This window comes from Podarcis erhardii (genome assembly GCF_964252035.2).
Source record: "Podarcis erhardii genome assembly, chromosome: 11".
Classification (NCBI taxonomy): Eukaryota; Metazoa; Chordata; class Lepidosauria; order Squamata; family Lacertidae; genus Podarcis; species Podarcis erhardii.
The window spans coordinates 17,172,422-17,194,722 of record NC_138501.1 but is presented as its reverse complement, the minus strand read 5'-3'; the positions used below and the strand labels follow the sequence as shown (position 1 = coordinate 17,194,722).

The 22,301-nt window shown below is 40.0% G+C and overlaps 2 protein-coding genes and 1 long non-coding RNA gene across 5 annotated transcripts in view; 1 reads left to right on the top strand and 2 right to left on the bottom strand.

Moving 5' to 3' along the window:
- DMXL1 (Dmx like 1) overlaps positions 1 to 15,343 on the top strand; it is a 71,156-nt gene extending 55,813 nt beyond the window's left edge. The window contains exons 33-44 of the mRNA XM_081880639.1: positions 708 to 825; positions 1,327 to 1,389; positions 3,378 to 3,464; positions 4,185 to 4,306; positions 5,824 to 5,965; positions 9,376 to 9,436; positions 9,685 to 9,812; positions 10,268 to 10,360; positions 11,069 to 11,160; positions 11,772 to 11,824; positions 12,350 to 12,567; positions 13,203 to 15,343. Coding sequence (XP_081736765.1) covers positions 708 to 825; positions 1,327 to 1,389; positions 3,378 to 3,464; positions 4,185 to 4,306; positions 5,824 to 5,965; positions 9,376 to 9,436; positions 9,685 to 9,812; positions 10,268 to 10,360; positions 11,069 to 11,160; positions 11,772 to 11,824; positions 12,350 to 12,567; positions 13,203 to 13,427 — 1,402 coding nt within the window. The 3' untranslated portion in view covers positions 13,428 to 15,343. The remainder of the gene's footprint in view (positions 1 to 707; positions 826 to 1,326; positions 1,390 to 3,377; positions 3,465 to 4,184; positions 4,307 to 5,823; positions 5,966 to 9,375; positions 9,437 to 9,684; positions 9,813 to 10,267; positions 10,361 to 11,068; positions 11,161 to 11,771; positions 11,825 to 12,349; positions 12,568 to 13,202) is intronic.
- Positions 5,848 to 12,578, bottom strand: LOC309352218. Its single transcript, XR_014161144.1, has 5 exons — positions 12,438 to 12,578; positions 11,314 to 11,399; positions 11,047 to 11,194; positions 6,110 to 8,639; positions 5,848 to 5,974 (listed from the first exon to the last, which is right to left on the bottom strand). It is a non-coding gene; the product is annotated as an uncharacterized lncRNA (long non-coding RNA).
- On the bottom strand, positions 13,862 to 21,315 carry LOC309352197 (uncharacterized protein). Of its 3 annotated transcripts, XM_081880624.1 has the most exons (4): positions 21,059 to 21,315; positions 20,774 to 20,909; positions 20,542 to 20,623; positions 13,877 to 14,001 (listed from the first exon to the last, which is right to left on the bottom strand). In XM_081880624.1, the coding sequence occupies exons 1-4, from the start codon at positions 21,100 to 21,102 to the stop codon at positions 13,895 to 13,897; spliced, it is 369 nt and encodes a 122-aa protein (XP_081736750.1). In that variant the 5' UTR covers positions 21,103 to 21,315; the 3' UTR covers positions 13,877 to 13,894. The 3 variants fall into 3 exon arrangements, 1 of the variants encoding a protein (XP_081736750.1); XR_014161124.1 differs by having other exon boundaries at positions 13,862 to 14,001; positions 20,249 to 20,623; positions 20,774 to 21,315; XR_014161125.1 differs by lacking the exon at positions 13,877 to 14,001 and adding an exon at positions 15,344 to 17,187 and having other exon boundaries at positions 20,249 to 20,623; positions 20,774 to 21,315.
- Positions 21,316 to 22,301: the final 986 nt, after the last annotated feature.

Here is a 22,301-nt window from a genome sequence, read left to right as displayed (position 1 = left end):
TATATTTAAAAGTGGAAAGGCAAAGCAACCACAAGTTTGCAAACATGAATCGTGCAGATAAACAGGGAGTTTGAGTGGACTGTAACTGGTGCTTTAAGTTACATATTGTTGTGCCTTTCCGCTAGTTCTCCAAAACCGAACACTACAAATACAAACAAGTAAGTAAATCAAATGAAATACCCTTTGCTGTTTTCTGAAGGAAGTCTCACCTTAATGTGCAAGGAAACATAAGGACTTTTATGGAAATAAGAGAGCTTCTTCACCCACCTTATTTTTATTTATCCAGTTTCTTCTCTCTTATTTTATCTTTTACACTATTACTTATCGTTTTTTCTTCTTTCTGTTACCTTTGGTTGTGCTTCATCAAAATTTGCTAAGACGCTCTGCTGCTTTTTCAGATGACATCTGCACTCCTTGCTCAGACTGGGTCATCTTAATTTCAAACCTAGCTTCCTTGAAACGAAACAAACCTGAGGGATTAGTTCTTTGGCTCCATATGAATAGGTTAACATGATTATTAATTTTATGCTGGCAAAAAATGATTCTCTTTGGCGGTCACCTGCGTCCTGCCTGGCATTGATCTGAGCAATGAGCAAATCTGGATTCTCCTCTGCCAGATTTACAAGGGTAGTGGGACTAAACTGGGCTTACAGGAAAAGCTTCTGAAACTGCAGCATGCTTAAAAACATGTTTCTCTTCATTTTTAGGTCTAAAAGTAATAATGCACTATCTGTGAAGAGACTTTGGCAATACCTGGTTAAACAAGAAATGGTCCAGGAAACCTTCATCAGAAACATATTTTCAAAGAAAAGGTGCTTGAATGAGGTATGTATTGTATGTTTTTATACAGAAATTTAATAACATTAACTTGGCTTTTCTTAAGCCAACGTTCCTCAAATTTTTGAACTCACAGGGTCTCCCCCGCAACCCCCATCCACATTTGTTCTAGTTTCCAAGGCGCCACATTCCTCAAATACAAAGGTTGCATATGTTTAATGTGTAAGCAGTAAAGTTCACTTGCTGGAGAACAATATAATGAGAGTATTATTTGTTTGGTATAAATACATTTATTATAGTTTGTCCAGTTTCCCTTTGTGAACTGAGAGTTAAGTCTTCACCATAGTAGCTAAGGTATAGAACTCTTTCTGATGTACTTCTGAGAATGTACTTCAAAGACGTTTATTGCAGCATTCCTCAATTTTGTTCCACTAAGTTAAATGTTGTTGCATATTCATAAAACTACTATGTAATTGTTAGCCTTGCCTCATAGTTGCATGTTAGTCTCATCTTGTCTTTTGTCATGTGATTTATTCTTTTCTGGTGTAGTCATTAGAAGACCAAAATGAACATATCAAAAGTACTTCAGTGGAAGAGCCTGGAATCAATAAGGTATATGTGAAATAAAATAAATGGTGATATGGGATAACTATAGCCTACATTCAAAATGTTTGTTTGTGTGTGTGTGTGTGTTTTAACTGTGTAACACATTATGTGGTTCATTGGTATTGATTGGGAAGATACAGAGTGGACTAATCCCAGCAATTGTCTGGTCTCCTTTGTATGTGATTTTTTTCCCCCAGAGTCAACTGTGTCAAGTCTTGCACATTTGTGGATTAGCTTTATTTGTATGTGATAAACTATGCAGACTTTAATTGTAATTATCTTTGAAGGCTACAACCAGCAACCTGTAAAACCTTCATAGATACTTCTATGTGTCAGACAAGTGCATAAGTAATGTGTATACTGGTATTTCTGTGCTTGTTAACAGAGGCCTAACATACAAAAACAGCAGATTTCACTCTATAACCTTCTGACTTGTAGAATTGTTCATATGGTTATTGCTGCTCTTGACAAATTTCACATTATTTGTGACTGGTTCTGGGCTATTAAATGGTAGATACCGAGTCAATTTTAAATATTTCATAGGTAGACATGGTTCATCTTTATGTGAAATTGCTTTTCTTTCTCTAGTTTTCTGGTTATGCATTAAATACCTTGATTTCAGCAAGGCATTTGACAAGGTGCCCCATGATATTCTTGTAAAGAAGCTGGTAAAATGCGGTCTTGACTATGCTACCACTCAGTGGATTTGTAACTGGCTGACTGACTGAACCCAAAGGGTGCTCATCAATGGTTCCTCTTCATCCTGGAGAAGAGTGACTAGTGGGGTGCCACAGGGTTCTGTCTTGGGCCCGGTCTTATTCAACATCTTTATCAACGACTTGGATGATGGACTCAAGGGCATCCTGATCAAATTTGCAGATGACACCAAACTGGGAGGGGTGGCTAACACCCCAGAGGACAGGATCACACTTCAAAACGACCTTGACAGATTAACAGGGAGAAATGTAAAGTATTGCACTTGGGCAAAAAATGAGAGGCACAAATACAAGATGGGTGACACCTGGCTTGAGAGCAGTACAAGTGAAAAGGATCTAGGAGTCTTGGTTGACCACAAACTTGACATGAGCCAACAGTGTGACGCGGCAGCTAAAAAAGCCAATGCAATTCTGGGCTGCATCAATAGGAGTATAGCATCTAGATCAAGGGAAGTAATAGTGCCACTGTATTCTGCTCTGGTCAGACCTCACCTGGAGTACTGTGTCCAGTTCTGGGCACCACAGTTCAAGAAGGACACTGACAAACTGGAACGTGTCCAGAGGAGGGCAACCAAAATGGTCAAAGGCCTGGAAATGATGCCTTATGAGGAACGGCTAAGGGAGCTGGGCATGTTTAGCCTGGAGAAGAGGAGGTTAAGGGGTGATATGATAGCCATGTTCAAATATATAAAAGGATGTCACATAGAGGAGGGAGAAAGGTTGTTTTCTGCTGCTCCAGAGAAGCGGACACGGAGCAATGGTTCCAAACTACAAGAAAGAAGATTCCACCTAAACATTAGGAAGAACTTCCTGACAGTAAGAGCTGTTTGACAGTGGAATTTGCTGCCAAGGAGTGTGGTGGAGTCTCCTTCTTTGGAGGTCTTTAAGCAGAGGCTTGACAACCATATGTCAGGAGTGCTCTGATGGTGTTTCCTGCTTGGCAGGGGGTTGGACTCGATGGCCCTTGTGGTCTTCCAACTCTATGATTCTATGATTCTATGAAATATAACAGTGATGTGACAATAAATGATTATAAGGTAGATAGGATGCAAAGTTGTTACACCCTTTAAAATGTGTTTTAATTTTTTATAACAATTTACCTTTTTTACTGGACTCTCTAGAACTAATGAAAGTAACATGCTTTCAAGTAGCACAGATCTCTTCCTGATTAATTTTTAGCTTTTGTATTTCAGCGTGAGCTAGAAAGATAGAAATCTTACTGATTAAAAAGGGGTATGTGTGTGACCCCCTCTCTCTTTGTTTCCCTTTTATATACAGATAGAAACTGATATGGGATACCCTGGAAGTAAAGCTAGAATTATCCATAAGGAGTCTGACATTATCACTGCTTTTGCTGTCAACAAGGTATGCACACAAATGGGGTGCTTTAAAAAAATGAATATTTTGGAATGTTGTAGTTCAGGCTCACAAGAAGAAAGAGCTATTGTAATATTTAAAGAAAATAGTCAGACCTTAGCTAGAGCTAATAACACCATTTTTATTTCTCCTACAGTCAATATTATGTTGTGTTCTGCATGCACAAAAGGCAAAGTGATCTCTGTTGCAGTAATTCTGCTGTTCTAGAAACTTTGGTCTACTACCAACATAAATAGATGGTTGCAATGGAACTGAGTGGATACAACATAAATGAAAAGTCGTATATATGGGCAGCTTTCATCCAGTTGAGCTTTTGAAATGCAATAATACTGACTGAAAAACTGATAGCAGATAGCTATTTCAGTCATACTCTGATAATGGTTTTCCTGGGGCATCTGGCTGGTCAATTTTGGAAACAAGCTTGCTGAACCAGATGCACTTGACTGCAGCATGGATATTATATTTTAACCTTCTGCACTTTCCACCCAAAGAATAGTAGCTGGTTGGTGTGGTTGGGAACCCAAATGATATGAAGCTATGTGGAACTCTGCCAATGCGGATTCATTTAAACACCCTGTCACACTCATAACTTCACGCTTCCATGGGGCTTTTGTATTCAGTGGTGAACAGGCAATAGTGGAATTAAAGGTATTGTTAACTGGTGGTGTCCTGAGCTTATTATTTTCCCCTTACACTTGTATATTGTAGGCCAACAGGAATTGCATTGCAATAGCTTCAAGTCACGATGTTCAAGAACTAGATGTTTCTGGAATTCTTGCTACACAGATCTACACTTGGGTTGATGATGATGTAGAAGTGGAAGCTAAAGGGTATATTTTTTCATTTGTTGGCTATATCTCCTAACATTGGCTTCTGTACATGAATTATTTTTTTTCTTAAAAATATAAAGCAGTATAGAAATGAAAATAATAATAATAATAATAATAATAATAATAATAATAATAATAATAATAAGTGATAATGATACACTGTTAATTTCTTAATCCAACTAGTTTTAAAAAGTTATTAAAACATTTATCTAAGAGTGTTATGGGATCTCCTTCCTGATTTTCTTTATCTCCTCAGCCTTGGACTTTCCCCCTCTCTGTTTGCTTCAGTTCCCAGACCACCTTTCCCCCAATGTTAGCACCGCCTTTCTATTACCCTTATTTGCTGTGGTTTTAGTCCACCTGTGTTGACAAAAGCAATCATTTTTCCCCCCTTGGCAGCTGTTGGCTTAGCTATCCCGATATCTCAAAAGACTGGCCTGCTTTGACCCAGACACTGAAGTGGCTATATGGTCACCTTAGTTCTGAATTCAAAGAGCCAAGTATAAGTGAAATATACTCGGAGTCGAGTGTGAATTTCATGCTCTTTATTCAGCTCATGGTAGCAGTGAATGAAACTTTCCCCAAAACATCTAGCTATATATACAATGGGCCCTGCGTGATTGGCTAATTCCGGGCTGCTCCTGTAGGCTAATCAGGTTGTGGATTCACCTCCTCCTGAAGCCTGATTGGCTGCTCCTGCAGGCCAATCAGGTCGCTGATTCACTTCTACCTGGAGCTGGATTGGGTGGCTCCTGCGGACCAATCAAACTGCTGCATTCTGGATCCTATTGTTCTAGGATTCAGCTCAGTACATAACAATAAGCAGGCATCTGGGTGGCATTATGTTAACAGGATGCTGGACCAGATGGACCATTGGCCAGACCCAGCAGACTGCCAGGGACCATGCTGAGGAGGGCTGCACTGAGGAGGAATGGTGGGAGCCACCCCCTCCACCTGCATCTTTCCAGGAGCAGGAAGACAGTATAGATTTGGAACAGTGGTTTGCAGAGGAGCATAGTTCAGAAGGCAGAAGCTGGGAAATAATGAATGGGGAACAGCTAGCAGAAGAAGAAACACTGGGAGAGAGAGAGGGTTGACAGATTCACAGTCATTGAGCAGCATTCCTCCACCACCCTCCCCAAGGTCACAAAGAGCTCAGAACAGAAAGCGCAGAGGGTACAAACTCCGATTACAAGACGTAGGAGTGATATAGATTAATAGGGACAGAGGGGTGTGTGATCCTTACCATTTCTAGGAGATGTGTTCTTTGTTCTCTTGCTGTGATTATTAAATATGAAATATTCTAATTGGTAAGGCGTTCCTTTCGTTTGATCTTCTTATCTACTACCACGGGGAGGGGGGGGGAGCCGATTCCCTGAAGCCTGACACAGACCCTTCTTACCATTTTACAGTAGCCTAAATTAGAGATGTTGCATTAAAATTTGTAGATGCAGATGGGCTGAACAACTGCCGTTTCTTGCAACATAAATTTCTCATTAGAACATTTTCCTTTATAGAGCTGATGATTTCTTGGTTATCCACGCTCGTGATGACTTGGGAAACATTCAGGGAACTACTCCTTATACACACAGCAATCCTGGCACTCCAATCAACATGCCTTGGCTTGGTAGTACCCAAACTGGCAGAGGTGCTGCTGTGGTGAGTCACCTGCGATAGAATAATCCTTCAATTACACACTATTACACACTTAATATTGAATATGGAATATTTAAGTTTTATTAGGTGTTAGAAATCATATTCAGAATATATACACTTCTAATTCTTTTAAAGATTAATAATTACTTAAGAAACTCTCAGCACTTCTGTTATTGTGTGAATCCATACGTTTAACAGTTTTCTTCAGTGCAGACAATCCAAATGCTGTTGGAAACAAAAGCAAAGTTTAGTAATTGTGCATTGTCTGAGAACATGATATATCAGTTAAGAAGTTGCTGGTTGAATTCTCAATCCCTAATTGTAGCACAGAAATTATAAAACTAATCTGTCCATATATGGTGGTTGAAAATGTGACACAAATTCATGAAGCATTTTGAACATTCCAAAAGGTACCATGCTAACACTAAGTTTCCTCAGCTTGCCTCTTTTGCCATCAGTTCCTTTCAAAGGGAAGAGATGGAGAAGCGAGGCAAAGGCAGAGCCTGGTGCTGATGCCCATTATCCAGAAGTTTCTTATGTTGTGCAAAGGATAAACGTCGAGAGAGATCCAAGTTCAGCCTAGGGTTTACTTGCTTGCCTTCCTTCCTTGGCCATTTATTTCTAATTTTACACATGATTGAGCTCTACTTTTTTGTTGTTATTTGAGTTTCACTGATCTTCATGTCTGGCTCTTGATATGACCTTTATACTTGGGAGAATTTACTAGCTGTGGATCTTCCCATCATTGTGTTCCAATGATAGAAAAGCTGCGTCTTGTAAAATTGTCCCTTTTGTTACTACAGCCACTGTTACTCCCAGCTAGTTTTATTTACTACCTAGCCCAGTTTCCTTTAAGCAGAATAATTCACTACAATACAGCATCGATATAGTACCTTTTAGAGCTTTCAAAATGCTTTACATGCATCATCTAATTGTAACCCTTACAACAACTCTTTACAATAGGGGCAAGTCTTTCTGTGCCCTTACTGTGGGGTGGGAGTGCTAAAACTGAGAGTCACTTAGAGTCCTCAGTTGTGCGTTTTCTGTTTGCATTTTCTTCAGGATTCTTTATTCATCTGTGTTTCACTTGGTCGAATGTAACTCAGTCCACTGTTGACTCCATCAACATCCCCTTGGATTCCCCAGTCTCCTAGGACCTCTTCTTCCTTAGCTTTGGTTACCTTTCCATGCCGTCTCTAAGGCGATTCTGAAGTTTTAGTTCTGGTCCAACTGTTCTGACACTTTCCTCAGGAGAGAACACTTCTGAAAACATCTCTCTACTTTTACTCACCAACGTTTTAAATCCTCACCAGTTCTGAGTTCTCACATCAGCTCTGCTAGTAGGAATCTGAGGCTGTGCAAGCTGCTTGCTATTACATTAGGAAAGCTCACTTGATTTTGTAGTTTAACCTCTTTATTATGCTCTTCAGTTGATGATTCTTTTAAAGAAACATGCATGAGCCATTATGTGTATATTGGCCCAGAAGACGTTGGGCACTGGATATATTTTACAAATCTCATGCATGCCCTTTATTTCCCGATGGAGGAAAAATGGCAGGTTTATCTGCAGTTATGTGAGTTGAAGTTGCCAGGCACAAAGCAAAATAAATAAAACTTGATACAATTAGCAGGGATTAGCTTCGGTTTATAAAATATTGAAACTAGTTACTTAAAATAACTGCTTGAAAGGGTTCTATATGTATCCTAGGTTTTTATTTTTGTATCCATGCTCGGTTATATTTGCCTTTGCAAAAAGTAGAGAAAATAAAGCAAAAGTAAGATGGATTACACTAAGATCTCAAATAATCTCTAAGGCATGTGTATTTGAGCCCAGTGATACTGTAGGAAGATAGTAATTGCTCAGACAGTAGCAAGGCTGTGATCCTATGCATTGTAATTACCATATATCTTCTTTTGCTGCAAGGTTGAATTCTCACTTCAAATTTATGGTTTTTATGTAACATCCAAAGGGAGAATTTGGGCATCTTGCCCATGCTAAAGTATTGGCACAACTTACACATCCACATAGAAGGAATTTTGAGTACTCCCTTCAACTGTTACACTAGGAAAACCAAAGCAAGTGTGCGGTATTCAGCAAAGCTGGATGTGTACATGTTTTGTTTTACCTAATCTTTTACCTAGAAATGGGCGCTGCTAGCTATGGAAGAATGCCTTGTTCAAATGACATTGACAGATGAAACACTTTCCTTAATGTGTCTGCCTTTTTGACGTAATTTAAACTCTGTTTTTGCTCTATATTTTTTCTCAAACTGTGGGCAAGGGACCATAGCCTTTTCGTGGGACTGACACTGTTCCCAGTAGCTGCTCACATGCACCGTGAGTGCATAAGCACACACAGAAGCAAGAGGGGGTTGGAGAGTGAGATGTACCATGCAAAGTTGGAAAGGAGCAAGAGAGAGAGAGAGAGAGAGAGAGAGAGAGAGAGAGAGAGAGAGAGAGAGAGAGGACAGAGTGCCCAGCCAAATATGAGAAAAGGAGGAGGAGTGAATGGATGATCTGAGGGAGAAGGAAACATTTGGGGCTTGCTGCTACTGCATCTTCTGGCCCTTCCAAATCCCACACCCACACTCCAGTTCTCCCATCCTCCCTGCTAATCACTTACCAAATCAGAATGCTTCTCCTCCCTCTTCTGAGGGGCAAAGAGCCAAAGCGGGTACTGATGGAAAATAGATAAAAGGTTAATATTAAAAAATAAACTTGGAGTAGAGAAGATGGGGATAAGAAATGGAGAAAGAAGCATATGTAAAAGTAATGTGGGCAGGGGAGACAAATTAAGTGTGAAAGGCGAAGCTGCAGAAGTATTTAGGATACTCCTTAAAAATTAGGCTTTATGAATGTGCCACATACCTGTGTCAATACCTTAACTACCTACTGTAATACGTGCTCTTTAACCGAAGGCTACTTAGATACATAATTTTCCAGTTAATGCAAATAAGTCACAACTAAATTTTCTGTGATTGATTAAATGCAAAACACAATGTTCTTCATTCCTAGTTAACTTCTGTAAAAGTTTGTTTGCCTCTCTCTTACATGCTTCTGCTTCTACCTCTGTCTTACTTACCTTACAATATACAGGAATATTCCAATAATTTTAATGGAATCAGAAAGGAATTGGCAAGAAAAGAGGTAAGAATGCAGCCTAGAGTGTCTCTATTGGGACCCTTAGTCCTGTGGAACGAAAGCTCCCACACTCAGGGGTTATGTTCTGTTGATATCAGTGTGCACTAATGCTGAGGGAATTATGTAGCTTTCATTGACTTCCATCCATATTTCAGCCCCAAATTCATGAAGGTAAACAAACTTGGTAGTGTCTGCATTTTACATCACTAATTACTTTTAAAGGCTTCTGATCAATTTTGCAGCTTACCTATTTATTTTTGCACATCTAACAGATGATCAAGAAGGCTATCAATAATGTACGAAGAATGGCTTCCCACCCAACACTACCTTACTGTAAGTTTAATATTTCTAGGCCATTTTGATGTTTGCAATAGTCCCAATTTATTATGCAGTGTAGGGAAAAAATGTTTGAAAACATCCAACAAGGAAAAGTGCTCCTTGTTTAAAAAGATGGAGGAAAAAACCAGCATACTTGTAGGCGGCTATAATTCTCAATTCAGATTGAACCTGTTTTTGGCCATTTTAACTATACCTTAGTTTTAAAGAAGAGTTGAAGTTTTATGGATTATTTTTTATTCCAGATTTGACAGGTGCTCAGGATGGCAGTGTGAGAATGTTTGAGTGGGGCCATTCTCAGCAAATTACATGTTTCCGGTCTGGTGGCAACTCCAGGATTACACGGATGAGATTCAATTATCAAGGCAATAAGGTAGCGTCCCTTTTGCATCTCAGAGATTTTTTTAAAAAAGAAATGTGTTTCTATGAAATGCTCTGGTTGCTCCTTCCAGTAGCTTAGGATACAATAAGTTTAAGTCAGTAGTTCCCAACCTTTTTTGGGCCATGCCCTATCTAATAATCTCTACAATCCTGACATACACACACCCTGTGACATATAATTCTTACTATTCAAAAAGTGAACTCCTATGCACGCAGAGGAAGCCCAAAAGGCCATCATTCACTGTTAATAACTCATTCTCGAATTGCTCCCCTTAAAAATCAAGTGGCCCCCCTGTGGGGGGGTGCCCTACATTGGGAACCATGGATTTAAATGTTTAGGATACAATAATTTTAAATGTATGGGCAATATATAAACACACAAACACAAACAATATATGTTGGAACTGCATATATATTCATATTTTTAATGTTGTTGTTTTTCCCCAGTTTGGGATCGTTGATGGTGATGGGTTTATAAGTCTGTATCAAACAAACTGGAAAACATCTCTACTTAATGGAAGCACACCCAAACCATATTTGGTGAGCCTAAAAAGTCCCCCCTCCCCCCAGCTTGCTTTTGTTTGATAGCACCATGACATTGAAAAGCTGTATTTTAATTGTTATAAGCTGCTTATATTCTTGACTGTGGTTTCCTCCTATGCTTTGCACACATACTTTGAAGTAAATAGTTGTAAGACATTAAACATCTATTGTTAAATATACTTGGTTGAAAAATTGCAGGTTTTGTGCTCATTCTTCTTCTCTAACAGCAACCCACAAGCCAAATGGCAAACCACTTCTGAAACGGGGGGACTTTCTAAAAGTATTTTATGATACGATTTTAGGGACCTTCTGTTCAATGAAAAGAAGTAAAAGCAAAACGAAACAAAAAACACCTTACCAGCTTTGGCTGGTATGATAGATGTGACTATACCTGGACTGGGAGAGCTTGACCACAATAGTTGTGGCACTGGGACTTCAAGATGGGATTAATGCAATGCACTATGAATGTTATGCTGTTAGGGCAGAAGGCTGCATGCTACATGATTGCTGACAGATGTGAGATCTTATCAGCATTTAACACTCCTGCCATGCTGGCTGAGGATTTGTTACTGGGCCAAATTCAAGTTGTTACTATGACTATGGAAAGCCCGTAGACAATCTCATACATGTTACTGTTTATAAGACCAAATTATATATTACTTTTATTTCCAACCTTTACTTACTAATGCCCGTTACAATTTCCAGACATGGCAGTGCCATAACAAAACAGCCAGTGACTTCGTTTTCATCAGCTCTTCATCTTTGATAGCCACAGCTGGGCAGTCTACTGACAACAGGTACTGAAATTTGTTCCAAGATCACAGTGGTAAACTGAGTGCAAATGAAAAAAGTACTTTTTATGTTGGGCTGTGCCAATGGCGGCTTGCAGTAGGGGAAAGTGCTTCCGCTCGCACAAGGTGGGACACCTGAATTTCACCAGTTCCACCAGCCCTCTGCAGTCCTCGACCCCATAATTCACACTACTTAGGAGGGCCCCTCCAGTCCTTGAGACCAGCTTATTGGAGTGCACAGGAAACTACAGTAGGTAGGAGAGAATTGGCAAAAATGAATTATCCTCCTTGCACAAATGATTTCTACAAGCATAAAACCACCAAACACAGCAGACCCGTTAAAATTAATGCATCGAAATTATAGCCATGAATTTCAGTGAGTCTACTCAGAGTAGAACTTAATTATTATTGCAACAGTGTCATTCCCTAAGAGGCAATCTGTCAGGGGTTGCAGATAGGCAGTCCATTTTATCCGATGCAGGAAGCGTTATCCTGATATAGTGAAGTAGACATACTGTATACACACATACACTATTTGATGTGTATAAAAAGGGAGGGCACCAGCAAGTGCAATTTAGAAAAGTTTATTTGATTATTTTTATCTTTCTCTTTTTTAGAAATATTTGTCTCTGGGATACTCTGGTTGCACATTCTAGTAGCTTAGTGCATGGTAAGTTTAACGCATATATACAAACAATTTAAAACTAAAGATTTATATGTGGGTAGATAATTGTTATATTTCCCATAAAGTTTGCTACATTCTTTATCAAGCTTCTGCAAAACAAATACTGTGGCCTAGATTTACATTCTTGTTCCTTGTTTAGTCTTATCCTCACAAATCACTATTCATTTTACATGCAATCAACTGACCAATAGATTATTGGAACTTGTGCTAGAGCTTATTGGCAACATCTTGTCGAATATGTGCATTATTAATAGAGGACAAATTTCTTGATTTATGTGGTTCCTCGTAGTCATTTGCTTAGGGAGGGGAACTCTCTGCATCCCATGAACCATGTGCATGAGAGCCAACAGGAGAATCAGTAACATTTTAGTTTCTTTGGACTTGAGTTTGGCACTTTAAAACCAGGTTTAATATTGCAGTTCATGTGCGCTATTATTGTTACACAAAGCTTTATACAAGACTACAAATAAAATACTAATACTAATTTTATTTTATTGATTTGGATTTTAGCCTTTACTTGTCATGATACTGGAGCAACTGTCTTAGCATATGCCCCCAAACACCAGCTATTAATATCAGGTGGCAGAAAAGGCTATACCTGTTTAATAGATCTTCGGCAAAAGCAGCAACGACAATTTTTCCAGAGTCACGATTCTCCAATTAAAGCAATTGCTGTGGATCCTACAGAAGAATATTTTGTCACAGGATCTGCTGAAGGAAACATAAAGGTAACACATTGTAAAATTCCATTTTTTAAGACTTTGATACAGTGGTGCCTCGCAAGACGAAATTAATCCGTTTCGCGAGTCTCTTCGTCTTGCGGTTTTTTCGTCTTGCGAAGCACGGCTATTAGCGGCTTAGCGGCTTGAAGAAAAAGGAAAAAAACTCGCAGGAACTCGCAAGATGTTTCGTCTTGCGAAGCAAGCCCATAGGGAAATTCGTCTTGCGGAATGACTCAAAAGACTGAAAACTCTTTCGTCTAGCGAGTTTTTCGTCTTGCGAGGCATTCGTCTTGCGGGGCACCACTGTAAATATAAATTTATTACACATTCATTAGAGCATTGCCTAAGAATTATATTGAGTAGGACTTTCATGTTTTGTTCTCTTCTGCTTTTTCCCTAGACCTAAGACTATTTACTATTGCCTTAACTATAAATTCGTTTTTATTTAAAATATTTATATCCTGCCTTTGTTTATAGAAGTTGAATTAGGTTTGCAGTACAAACCATAAAATGAAATATATATTTAAAAAACACAATAACCAATGTTACAGTATTGATGAAGTAATTTTAAGCAAACAATATTATCCTTGTAATAGCAAAAACAAACCCACATATTGAAATATTTTTCTTTGTGTTTTTAGGTATGGAGTCTATCTAACTTTGGTCTTCTTCACACTTTCATCAATGAACATTCTCGACAGTCTATTTTCAGAAATCTTGGGACAGGTGTCATGCAGATTGAGACAGGACCAGCAAATCACATATTCTCATGTGGAGCTGATGGGACAGTAAAGATGAGAATCTTGCCAGATCGATTTAGCTCACTCAGTGAAGTATTGAAAAGTGATGTGAAATTCATGCTCTAGTATGGTGTTAATACTGAAATATATTTTATAAGTGGGTAACAATTGTATGTAAAGTATGTTGATGATTGTACAGATAACATCACAGTAACATTTTTCGATGTTTATATTTATTTCTTGGCGCTTCAGTCCTCGATGCACTGATGCCTTAAAGATTTAATAAGTTCCTTCTGGTTTTGCCTCAACCATATGCGATCATTCAGTAAATGTTTAAAATATGTATGTTGCTGAAGTTTTTTATGTATGTTGCTGTGTTTTTAATTTGTAGGTGAACGTGGTCTTTTTTCGTTTATCCTTCTCTAAAGACCCATACCATAAGGAAGCCTTATGACGTTTGCCTGATAAATACAACTATCTGTTGCCAAATTCCTCCTCCTAGCTAGCTATGAGTATGGGTTGTACTTGTCTAAAATAAGCACCTCTTGAGAGTTGAGCCACCACTGCTACCTAATCCCCGGAATCCAAGTTGATCATTGTTGCAATTTGAACTCTGTACGCAGAGCTAAGAATTGAAGGATAGACTTTGTGTCGGAACTTTCCATGCTTGAATGGCTGCTATCAGGATGGCAGTCTTTTCCTTAAACCAAGAGACATACAAAATATATATTTTTATCTAAGCCCTGTTTAAAAAATATGCAAATATTATGTGATTATCTCTCTCATAAAACTGTTTAAGAATTATATTTAAAGAAAACAATACATGAACCTTTAGTGTTGATGAAATGAACCATAGGAATGTGCTGCATAGGATACTGAATGCAAATTGTTCTTTTGTAAAACGCTGAGTGTTTCAGGAAATAGACAAATAATGCGATTTACTCTTTCTGGTGAATTTGTTTTCATTTAGCCCAAAGATGCTGTTTTCTCCCCAGCACTTAGATCATAGTGTTTACCTTGTAACTGCCTTTCTGAAGCAAATTTAGAAAATACGGCAAAAGAAAATGACTAATCTGGGGTATGAAATATACTATAGATTTATAATGGGGGAAATCAAAGTATATTGAAATAAGATTTTCACGTTTCTTTTGCCAAAATGTAAAAAGTGTATACACTAACTGTTTTGACCAAAATATAGAAATGCACAAAGCCTTCAATGTTTTCTATGTGCTAAAAGAACTATTCTGGGTTACTCTTACATTTTAGAAGTGTAGAAAAGTATGTAAACTAGATAAGAGACTGGTTACTCAAATGCAAATAATATACTTTTTGCTATAATATTGGGGGTGGGAACAGTGTCAATACAATGCTAATTGTAAAAAAAAAAATGTCTGGGAATGGATGCTGTAAATAAAACAAAAATGAAGGGCTTGTATAATGAATTTTGTAATATTCTCAGGACACATACTTTAACATTTTAATTTTAATATTTTGTAACATTTTATATGATTTTAAATGTAATTTTTTGCAGATTTCTGTGCAAGGAGCAGAGGGGTGGTTTCTAAGCACTTAGTCTGCATTTAAATTTGTGCAATAACATATATGCTACTATTGCAGAGAAGAAATGCACAGTGGCATTTCAAAGAACTTGCACAGTTGTTTGATACATTGAATTTTAATCATTTTCCCTCTGAAATTCCCATGAATCAATTGATGTTTTAAGACACAATGATCAGGCCATGGGGTGACTTGGTGACAATAGCTCTATCATGTGCCATGAAGCAGTCACATGACTGGAAGGCATGCCTTTTAATACCCTGCTTATGAAGGAAGTAGCACCAGCAAATAAGTGCTTGGAGTGGCCTGTAGAGTGGCCTATGTCCCTTCTATAAAGTCATCAACAAGGATGATACATGCTAGGGTTATGGAAAGTTATGCTTATGTTGGACAGAAAGCCTGCACAACTATTTTGGAGCAGATCATGAGTTTGAGTGCTGTGACGATTATATTTCATGTATGTATTAAAGCATTTCCTCTTTAAACACTGTCGCCCTTCACATTTTAATTCAAAAGACAAATATGGGGAAATGATTTCAACGTTAAAGAGACAAACGCTAATTTTCCAGTTTCTGAGTTTTATATTTGAATCACAAAGGCAGCCAAGCATACTGAAAATTTACAGTTCAGGGTACCAGCAGTTCAGACTTTTTTTAAAAAAATAAATAAATAAATTTAAGATGGAAATTTATATTTTGAGAAGTACTATTATTTTTCAGTAAACCTTTTGACAAGTTGCACTTTAAGTATGCCAATATTCCAATATTGTGTACAGTTCTGCACTTCTACAAGGAAAATGGGTGAATGAGTGTGTTTGTGAAGAATACTCCTCAGCTAATAACTCAAATTTTGTAATATTGTCATGTATTTAGTACCCACCCATAATGCCTAAATAAAAAGTCGTGTAGAGAATCATTGTTCCAAAATGCCATAGTTGCTATGAACTTTTTATGAAGACTCTTTCCTTAGCGTGAAGGTCATTTTAAGGATAATAATGTTATGTCTGTCCCCTCAATTTAATATATTCCCTCCCACTTTCTTTTTTGTGCTCCTAGTGAAGAGGTTGAAGCATACAACTTCTAAGTCTGAAACTAACCACTGTTCCCTCTTACACCTGAACTCAAGGAATTGTGGTTCGTTTCAAATGACCAGGATATGAAACTGTAGTTTAAACAAACCATAATTCCTTGAAATTGGGTGTAACAGTTTGTTTAAGCTGGATCATTCTACTCATCTTTTGGTATACTTAGTTCAGTGCTCAATCTGGCTCATTCACAAACTGGGGAAACCATGGTATGATGTTGAAGATTGGTAAGGTGTGCACTTTTCCCCACCCTTCTAATCAATTTGTTGCTGAAATATAGATTTCATACATGATCATGAATTTGTACCAAGAGTGGTTAACACATCAGACTGAAAGCAAAGGAAGGAATTCAGTGTCACACTCTTCTGACGCAAAACTTGTCAGCTTGCTAGACACCACAATCCACATGCTGTTATGGGGTTCTCCTGACCCCTGCAGGCCACTTTGGGGGACGACATGGGGACACAGGTGGTGCTGTGAGTTGAACCACAGAGCCTAGGGCTTGCCAATCAGAAGGTCGGCGGTTCGAATCCCCGTGACAGGGTGAGCTCCTGTTGCTCGGTCCCAGCTCCTGCCAACCTAGCAGTTCGAAAGCACATCAAAGTGCAAGTAGATAAATAGGTACTGCTCCGGTGGGAAGGTAAACGGTGTTTCCGTGCACTGCTCTGGTTCCCCAGAAGCGGCTTAGACATGCTGGCCACATGACCCAGAAGCTGTCTGTGGACAAACGCCGGTTCCCTCAGCCTATAGAGCGAGATGAGTGTGCAACCCCAGAGTCGTCCGCAACTGGACCTAACGGTCAGGGGTCCCTTTATCTTTACTTACCGGTATATAGAGTATTTATTAAAACATTTTATGCCACTGTTTGGCTGTAACAAGGCACTTTACAAGAAAAGGAAGAACAAAAATCAATGAATTGGCACAGTAACAGAAAACATTGAATACTAAGACAAAGTTAAAACCTCCAGTGTCAAGTTAAAATTCATTCAAAGCCATGCTGCCTTAAAATACGTACGCTGTGTGTATGATGTAAACCAGGTTTTTCTTCACACATGTGTAAAGGCACTTCCTGTGTATGCGTGTTTGTTCCTCTCAATGCAATGTTGATTAGTAGAATTCTTGGGCAAAATCTCCTGTATGAATACAGAAATACAAAGTACAGAAGATTCTTTGTTTACTTCATTTTCCATTCTTCTGTGTGCTGTCCCATCTGGCACCTGCAGGCCAGAAGATTGGATCTTGCTTCTGTTTGGGAGGAACAGCACCTTCATTTAGCAAGGTGGAACCCAGGAACTGTGCAGAAAGCCTAAAGTGTTTGGCTGTTTCCCAACATAACCATTTAATAAGAGGGTGTATGATGATGAACGTTAAAGAAAATTCTTCCTTACATGAGCATAATTGCTAAGTTCTTGTTCACAGCTTAGACTTTCAAGATGTTGAAAAGACAAGAGTGATGGGAGTGAGGAAACTTTACATCTGTAACCTGTGCTTATCTGGGCATCTCCTTAGTGCATCTTCTTCTCTGGGCACCAAGGAGTGTTCGGAGGTAACGAGACTCTTTCTTTAGTGCTATTTCAAGAGGTGCTTGCTGGTGGCTTCTTCAGCTACTGTGGTCATTAAGAATGCTATCATGCATATTCTAGAAAAAGAGGTGTCAGAACTCACCATGAACGCCTCCCCTGTGACAATGGCACCCACCTGAGAGGTGTCAGAACTAGGTTACAGTGAGTTCTGGCTGAACAAAAGCCCTGCTGTCCTGTATGGAGCAAGCTGTATGGAGCCTATAAAGTAAAGGTAAAGGGACCCCTGACCATTAGGTCCAGTCGTGACCGACTCTGGGGTTGCAGCATTCATCTTGCTTTATTGGCCGAGGGAGCCGCCGTACAGCTTCCGGGTCATGTGGCCAGCATGACTAAGCTGCTTTTGGCGAACCAGAGCAGCGCACGGAAACGCCGTGTACATTCGCACCTATTTATCTACTTGCACTTTGATGTTCTTTCGAACTGCTAGGTTGGCAGGAGCTGGGACTGAGCAACGGGAGCTCACCCCATCATGGGATTTGAACCACCGACCTTCTGATCGGCAAGTCCTAGGCTCTGTGGTTTAATCCACAGCGCCACCTGCGTCCCATGGAGCCTGTAGGTTTTGAGCTAAAACTCCTCATCCCTGAGCATTGGAAATTGGCCCACACCTAGCTGAGGCTGATGGGAAGTTGGGAATCTAGCAATATATAATGTGAAACATCAAGGCTTGGATCCAGAGAAGGGGCCTGCCTTTGTATGAGACAGCATCATGCAACAGGAGTTTTGCTTGCGGTTTTGGTGTGTCTGTGCAGTGCAAGGGGCTTTGCAATCCCTATGTTTAGCAGAGCTGCTTTCTGTAAGGATTGGCTGTGCAGTCAAATTTCCCATGGGAAACTCAGTCACGCAGCTGATGGGTGGTGACTTCAACCCTGCTTTCCACAGGGTTCTGCTGCACAAACTTTCCATAAGGAACTTGGTTCTGCAGCTCTCTCCGGCCCAGTCTCTGCCTGTCCCACACCTAACATCCCATATGACATCAGGTGTGGATCACAGGATTTGAGGGAAATGGTTCTGCAGGCCACATTGGGACCTATGCTGGTTCCCCACCCTGATGTAGCAGTTGGCACTGACCAAGACAAGTTGTGTTTTTAAGCTGAACAGCAACTTTTGACTTAGTTGTTACTTGCAGCAGTTACTTAGACCTATCCTATATGTGGATGGTACTGAACCCCATTACTTTCAAGTGATTGTATCGCTTGCTTGAACAAAACCATCATTTCAGTTTCTAAATTAGAAACTACAGAATTACTATTCCCCCCCCCCCAATCACATCAAGTATGAACTTTCAAAAATAGTTCATGTGGAAGGCTTGCACTGAAGGTGGACTGTTAGTTACTGGGTTTTCTTATGAAGGGAAAGGGGGCCAGCAGTGGTGTATTTTTCTCCTTTCTCTCTCCCTCCCACTGAAAACCTTTTGCCATTTTCTCAGTGGCAATACTGCTTTGAAATGGTGCACAATTTGCTGCACCAGACACCACTTCTTGCCTTCATGCCTTCCAGGAAGAGCAGGGGAAAGAAGGTTGTTGTTGTTGTTTTTGAGCATCTGAAGATATTACACAAGATCTTGCAGTATTTTTTTTTAAAGTCTCACATAATGTCAGAGTTAACCTGCAGAAAGCTCAGTGTATTAATGCTACTTTTAAAAAAAATGGTGGAAAATTTTACTTTAGAAGTCAGCTACCTTAGCACTGGTGGGAAATGCTATACAAATCTAATGATCCGGAGATCACTGTTAGGATACAGTGTGTTTGTGCAATGCAACCACTCATTTTACTCATTGATTTGCTGTCCCTAGGCAGATTGGAATTTTTTTTTTAAAAAGCAGGTGCCTTGAAATGTATCATTAAAGAAAATTAAGTCAGTTGTAATTCACGAATACCAAGTTACGCTTTCAATCTCTCAAAGCTTTTCAAGCAACTGTTGGACAGACATTTTAGGATCTCAACAAGTCATGCAAAGAAAGAAGCCTCTGAAACAACCAGCCTTGTCTGCCCACCAGTTAAATATGTCTAATCAGATATGCTACCTGCGCTAAAAACACTGGGCATCTGTTTTCTGTGGTGCTAGATGTGGTCATCTGGATCCAGCCCAGCTGTGCAATATTTCTACTTTGAGTTGCACTCTGATAGCTTTACTCGATAACCCATCTCTTTCTGTTATAAGGAATAACTTAGGAATTGTAAGATTACAATTTAAAATAAAAGTAATTATGCTAGGTGATTGCTTAGGCTTAAACAACAATTCTTTTAAAAGGTTTCATCAGATGAGTGAACAGTTGCTCTAGCTTAATAGCATATTTATACATAGCAATGTCTTAAAGCGTCTCAGTGCAAAAGAGTGTGCAATAGAATCAGCTTGTCTTGTCTTGAGAATCAGGGAAGCAAAACATCTGGGGTTGCCAATTTTCAAGACATACAAAGTCGCCTGATAGACTGCCGACTCAGAGCCTGAACCAAATCCAGGACATTTGCTTTAAAAATGTTAAATTCTCCCCAGTTGGGCTTGTAGGATCCCCCATAGAAGACATGTCCTCCCTCGTCCCCGCTCCTGCTGAGCCATGTGGAGTCTGGCTCTCTGGACCCCGCCGTGACCCAGGCAGCCCTGGTGCCCCAGGAGGACGGCTTCCTTGGCGTCTCAGAGGAAAGACAGTCCAAGCTGTAAGGTGAAGTTCACAACAGCATGCACTGCTCACCGAAAAGCTGTTTCTCAGAAGGTTGCCTTACCATGAGTGCTGTATACCAGAACATGCTGCAGCTGAGCCAGTGGGCTTCCTTGAGCCCCAGAGAAAGAGACACGCTCACTGGGGAAATGGTGAGGTTCGTTCCATGGTGGAGCTCTGCCCAGCATTGGTAGAGAGTGAGGGCAAACTCCGTGTTCAGGTTCTGGTGGTTCATGGTGTCAGTATAAAAGCTGTCCTGCCCCTGCTCTCTCTCCAGGTCTTCAGATATTATGTCATCTCAATGGAAAAGAAGAGAAGGCTAGCAATTATAACTGTTTTAGGGACTTTCTTATATACCCTGAACATATCCTTGGAAATAGACATTGCCTTCATGTTTTCCTGGGGTTTTCAGTTCTGGCTGGCAGGAGGTCTGCAGAGCCTACAGGGAAACAAAGAGTCACATGGGATATGTTTATTTTCTGAACCTCAAAATAGGACTCAGACAGTTACAGAGAGACCTTTCCTAAGAAGCCTTATTTAGGGACTAATATTACTCTGGAAGATACATCTATATGCAGAAGCGTTTTACCTTTTTTGTCCTCTGAAAGAGGGGTCCAGAGGGGAAGGTGGAGGGCGAGGTTGTGGGTGAGGAGGAGGTCTCAGGGAGAGGCAAAATCTTATTTCTCTTTCCCAACCAGGAAAACACTTTTCTCAGCCTTGAAAGCCTAGAAAAGAGAAAAATGTGAGAAATGGGGCCCACAGTTAGTACTCTCCTGATCTACGTTCCTAAACTAATTTTGGCATTCATGCCTCAAAGCTCAAGAGGAATTCACTATCATCACAGAATGCAGATGCTGAGAGAAATCCTACTTACATGTCTATCTTCTTTCTGTAACAAACACAAAATGATCCAACCATAGGAGCTCACCAGGCCTTTTAGCACTCTGGAGACCAGTGAGCCAGCAGAGGGAGGGGTCACAATGGCTTCTGTAAATATGTCCCTGGAAAATAGGGACACTTGGCGGGTCTGCTGAGGTGCCCAGATGGGAGACCACCATGATATGGTGCTTAGAATTATACAGACAAAAAGTACTTTGTAAATAAATACATATATAGAAGGAAAGGAAAAGCTATTAATGTTTGATGTGAGTTAAATGGCATATTTGGGCCTTGAGCTCTTTCAGTATAGAGCTGGGATGCAGAACCTGTGGCCATCTAGATCTTGTTGGACTCGTTTCAGATCCTGCCAGCATAATGGTCAGGAATCTTAGCTATAATAATAATTATAAATTTTATTACTTATACCCCACCCATCTGGCCGGTCCTCCCCAGCCACTCTGGGAAGCTTCGAATAGGATATTAAAAACACATTAAAACATCAAACATTAAAAAACTTCTCTAAACAAGGCTGCCTTCAGATGCCTTCTAAAAATCAGACAGTTGTTTATTTCCTTGACATCTGGTGGGAGAGTGTTCCACAGGGCAGGCACCACTACTGAGAAGGCCCTCTGCCTGGTTCCCTGTAACTTTAGTTTTTGCAATGAAGGAACTGCCAGAAGGCCCTCGGAGCCGGACCTCAGTGTCTGGGCTGAACGATGGGAGTAAAGATGCTCCTTCAGGTATACTGGGCCTATGTTGCAATCCAACATCTGAATGGCCACATGTTCTCCACTCTGACCTACAGTGGTGTCTATGCCCAGCATGTGGATGTTGGGGCCAGGGATCCTTTGTACTCACCGGCCCCCTTCAAGTGATTAATGTATCCAAGTGCTATGGTCCATCTTCAAATTTTGTATTTTAAACACTATGAGAGCAGAGTGGAGCAAGCACAAAGTTAGTTTCTCAGGTGAGGAATCATAGAATCATAGAATCATAGAGTTGGAAGAGACCACAAGGGTCATCGAGTCCAACCCCCTGCCAAGCAGGAAACACCATCAGAGCACTCCTGACATATGGTTGTCAAGCCTCTGCTATAAGACCTCCAAAGAAGGAGACTCCACCACACTCCTTGGCAGCAAATTCCACTGTCGAACAGCTCTTACTGTCAGGAAGTTCTTCCTAATGTTTAGGTGGAATCTTTTAGGAGGAGGAAAATAAGTATCTTTCTCCAAACAGGT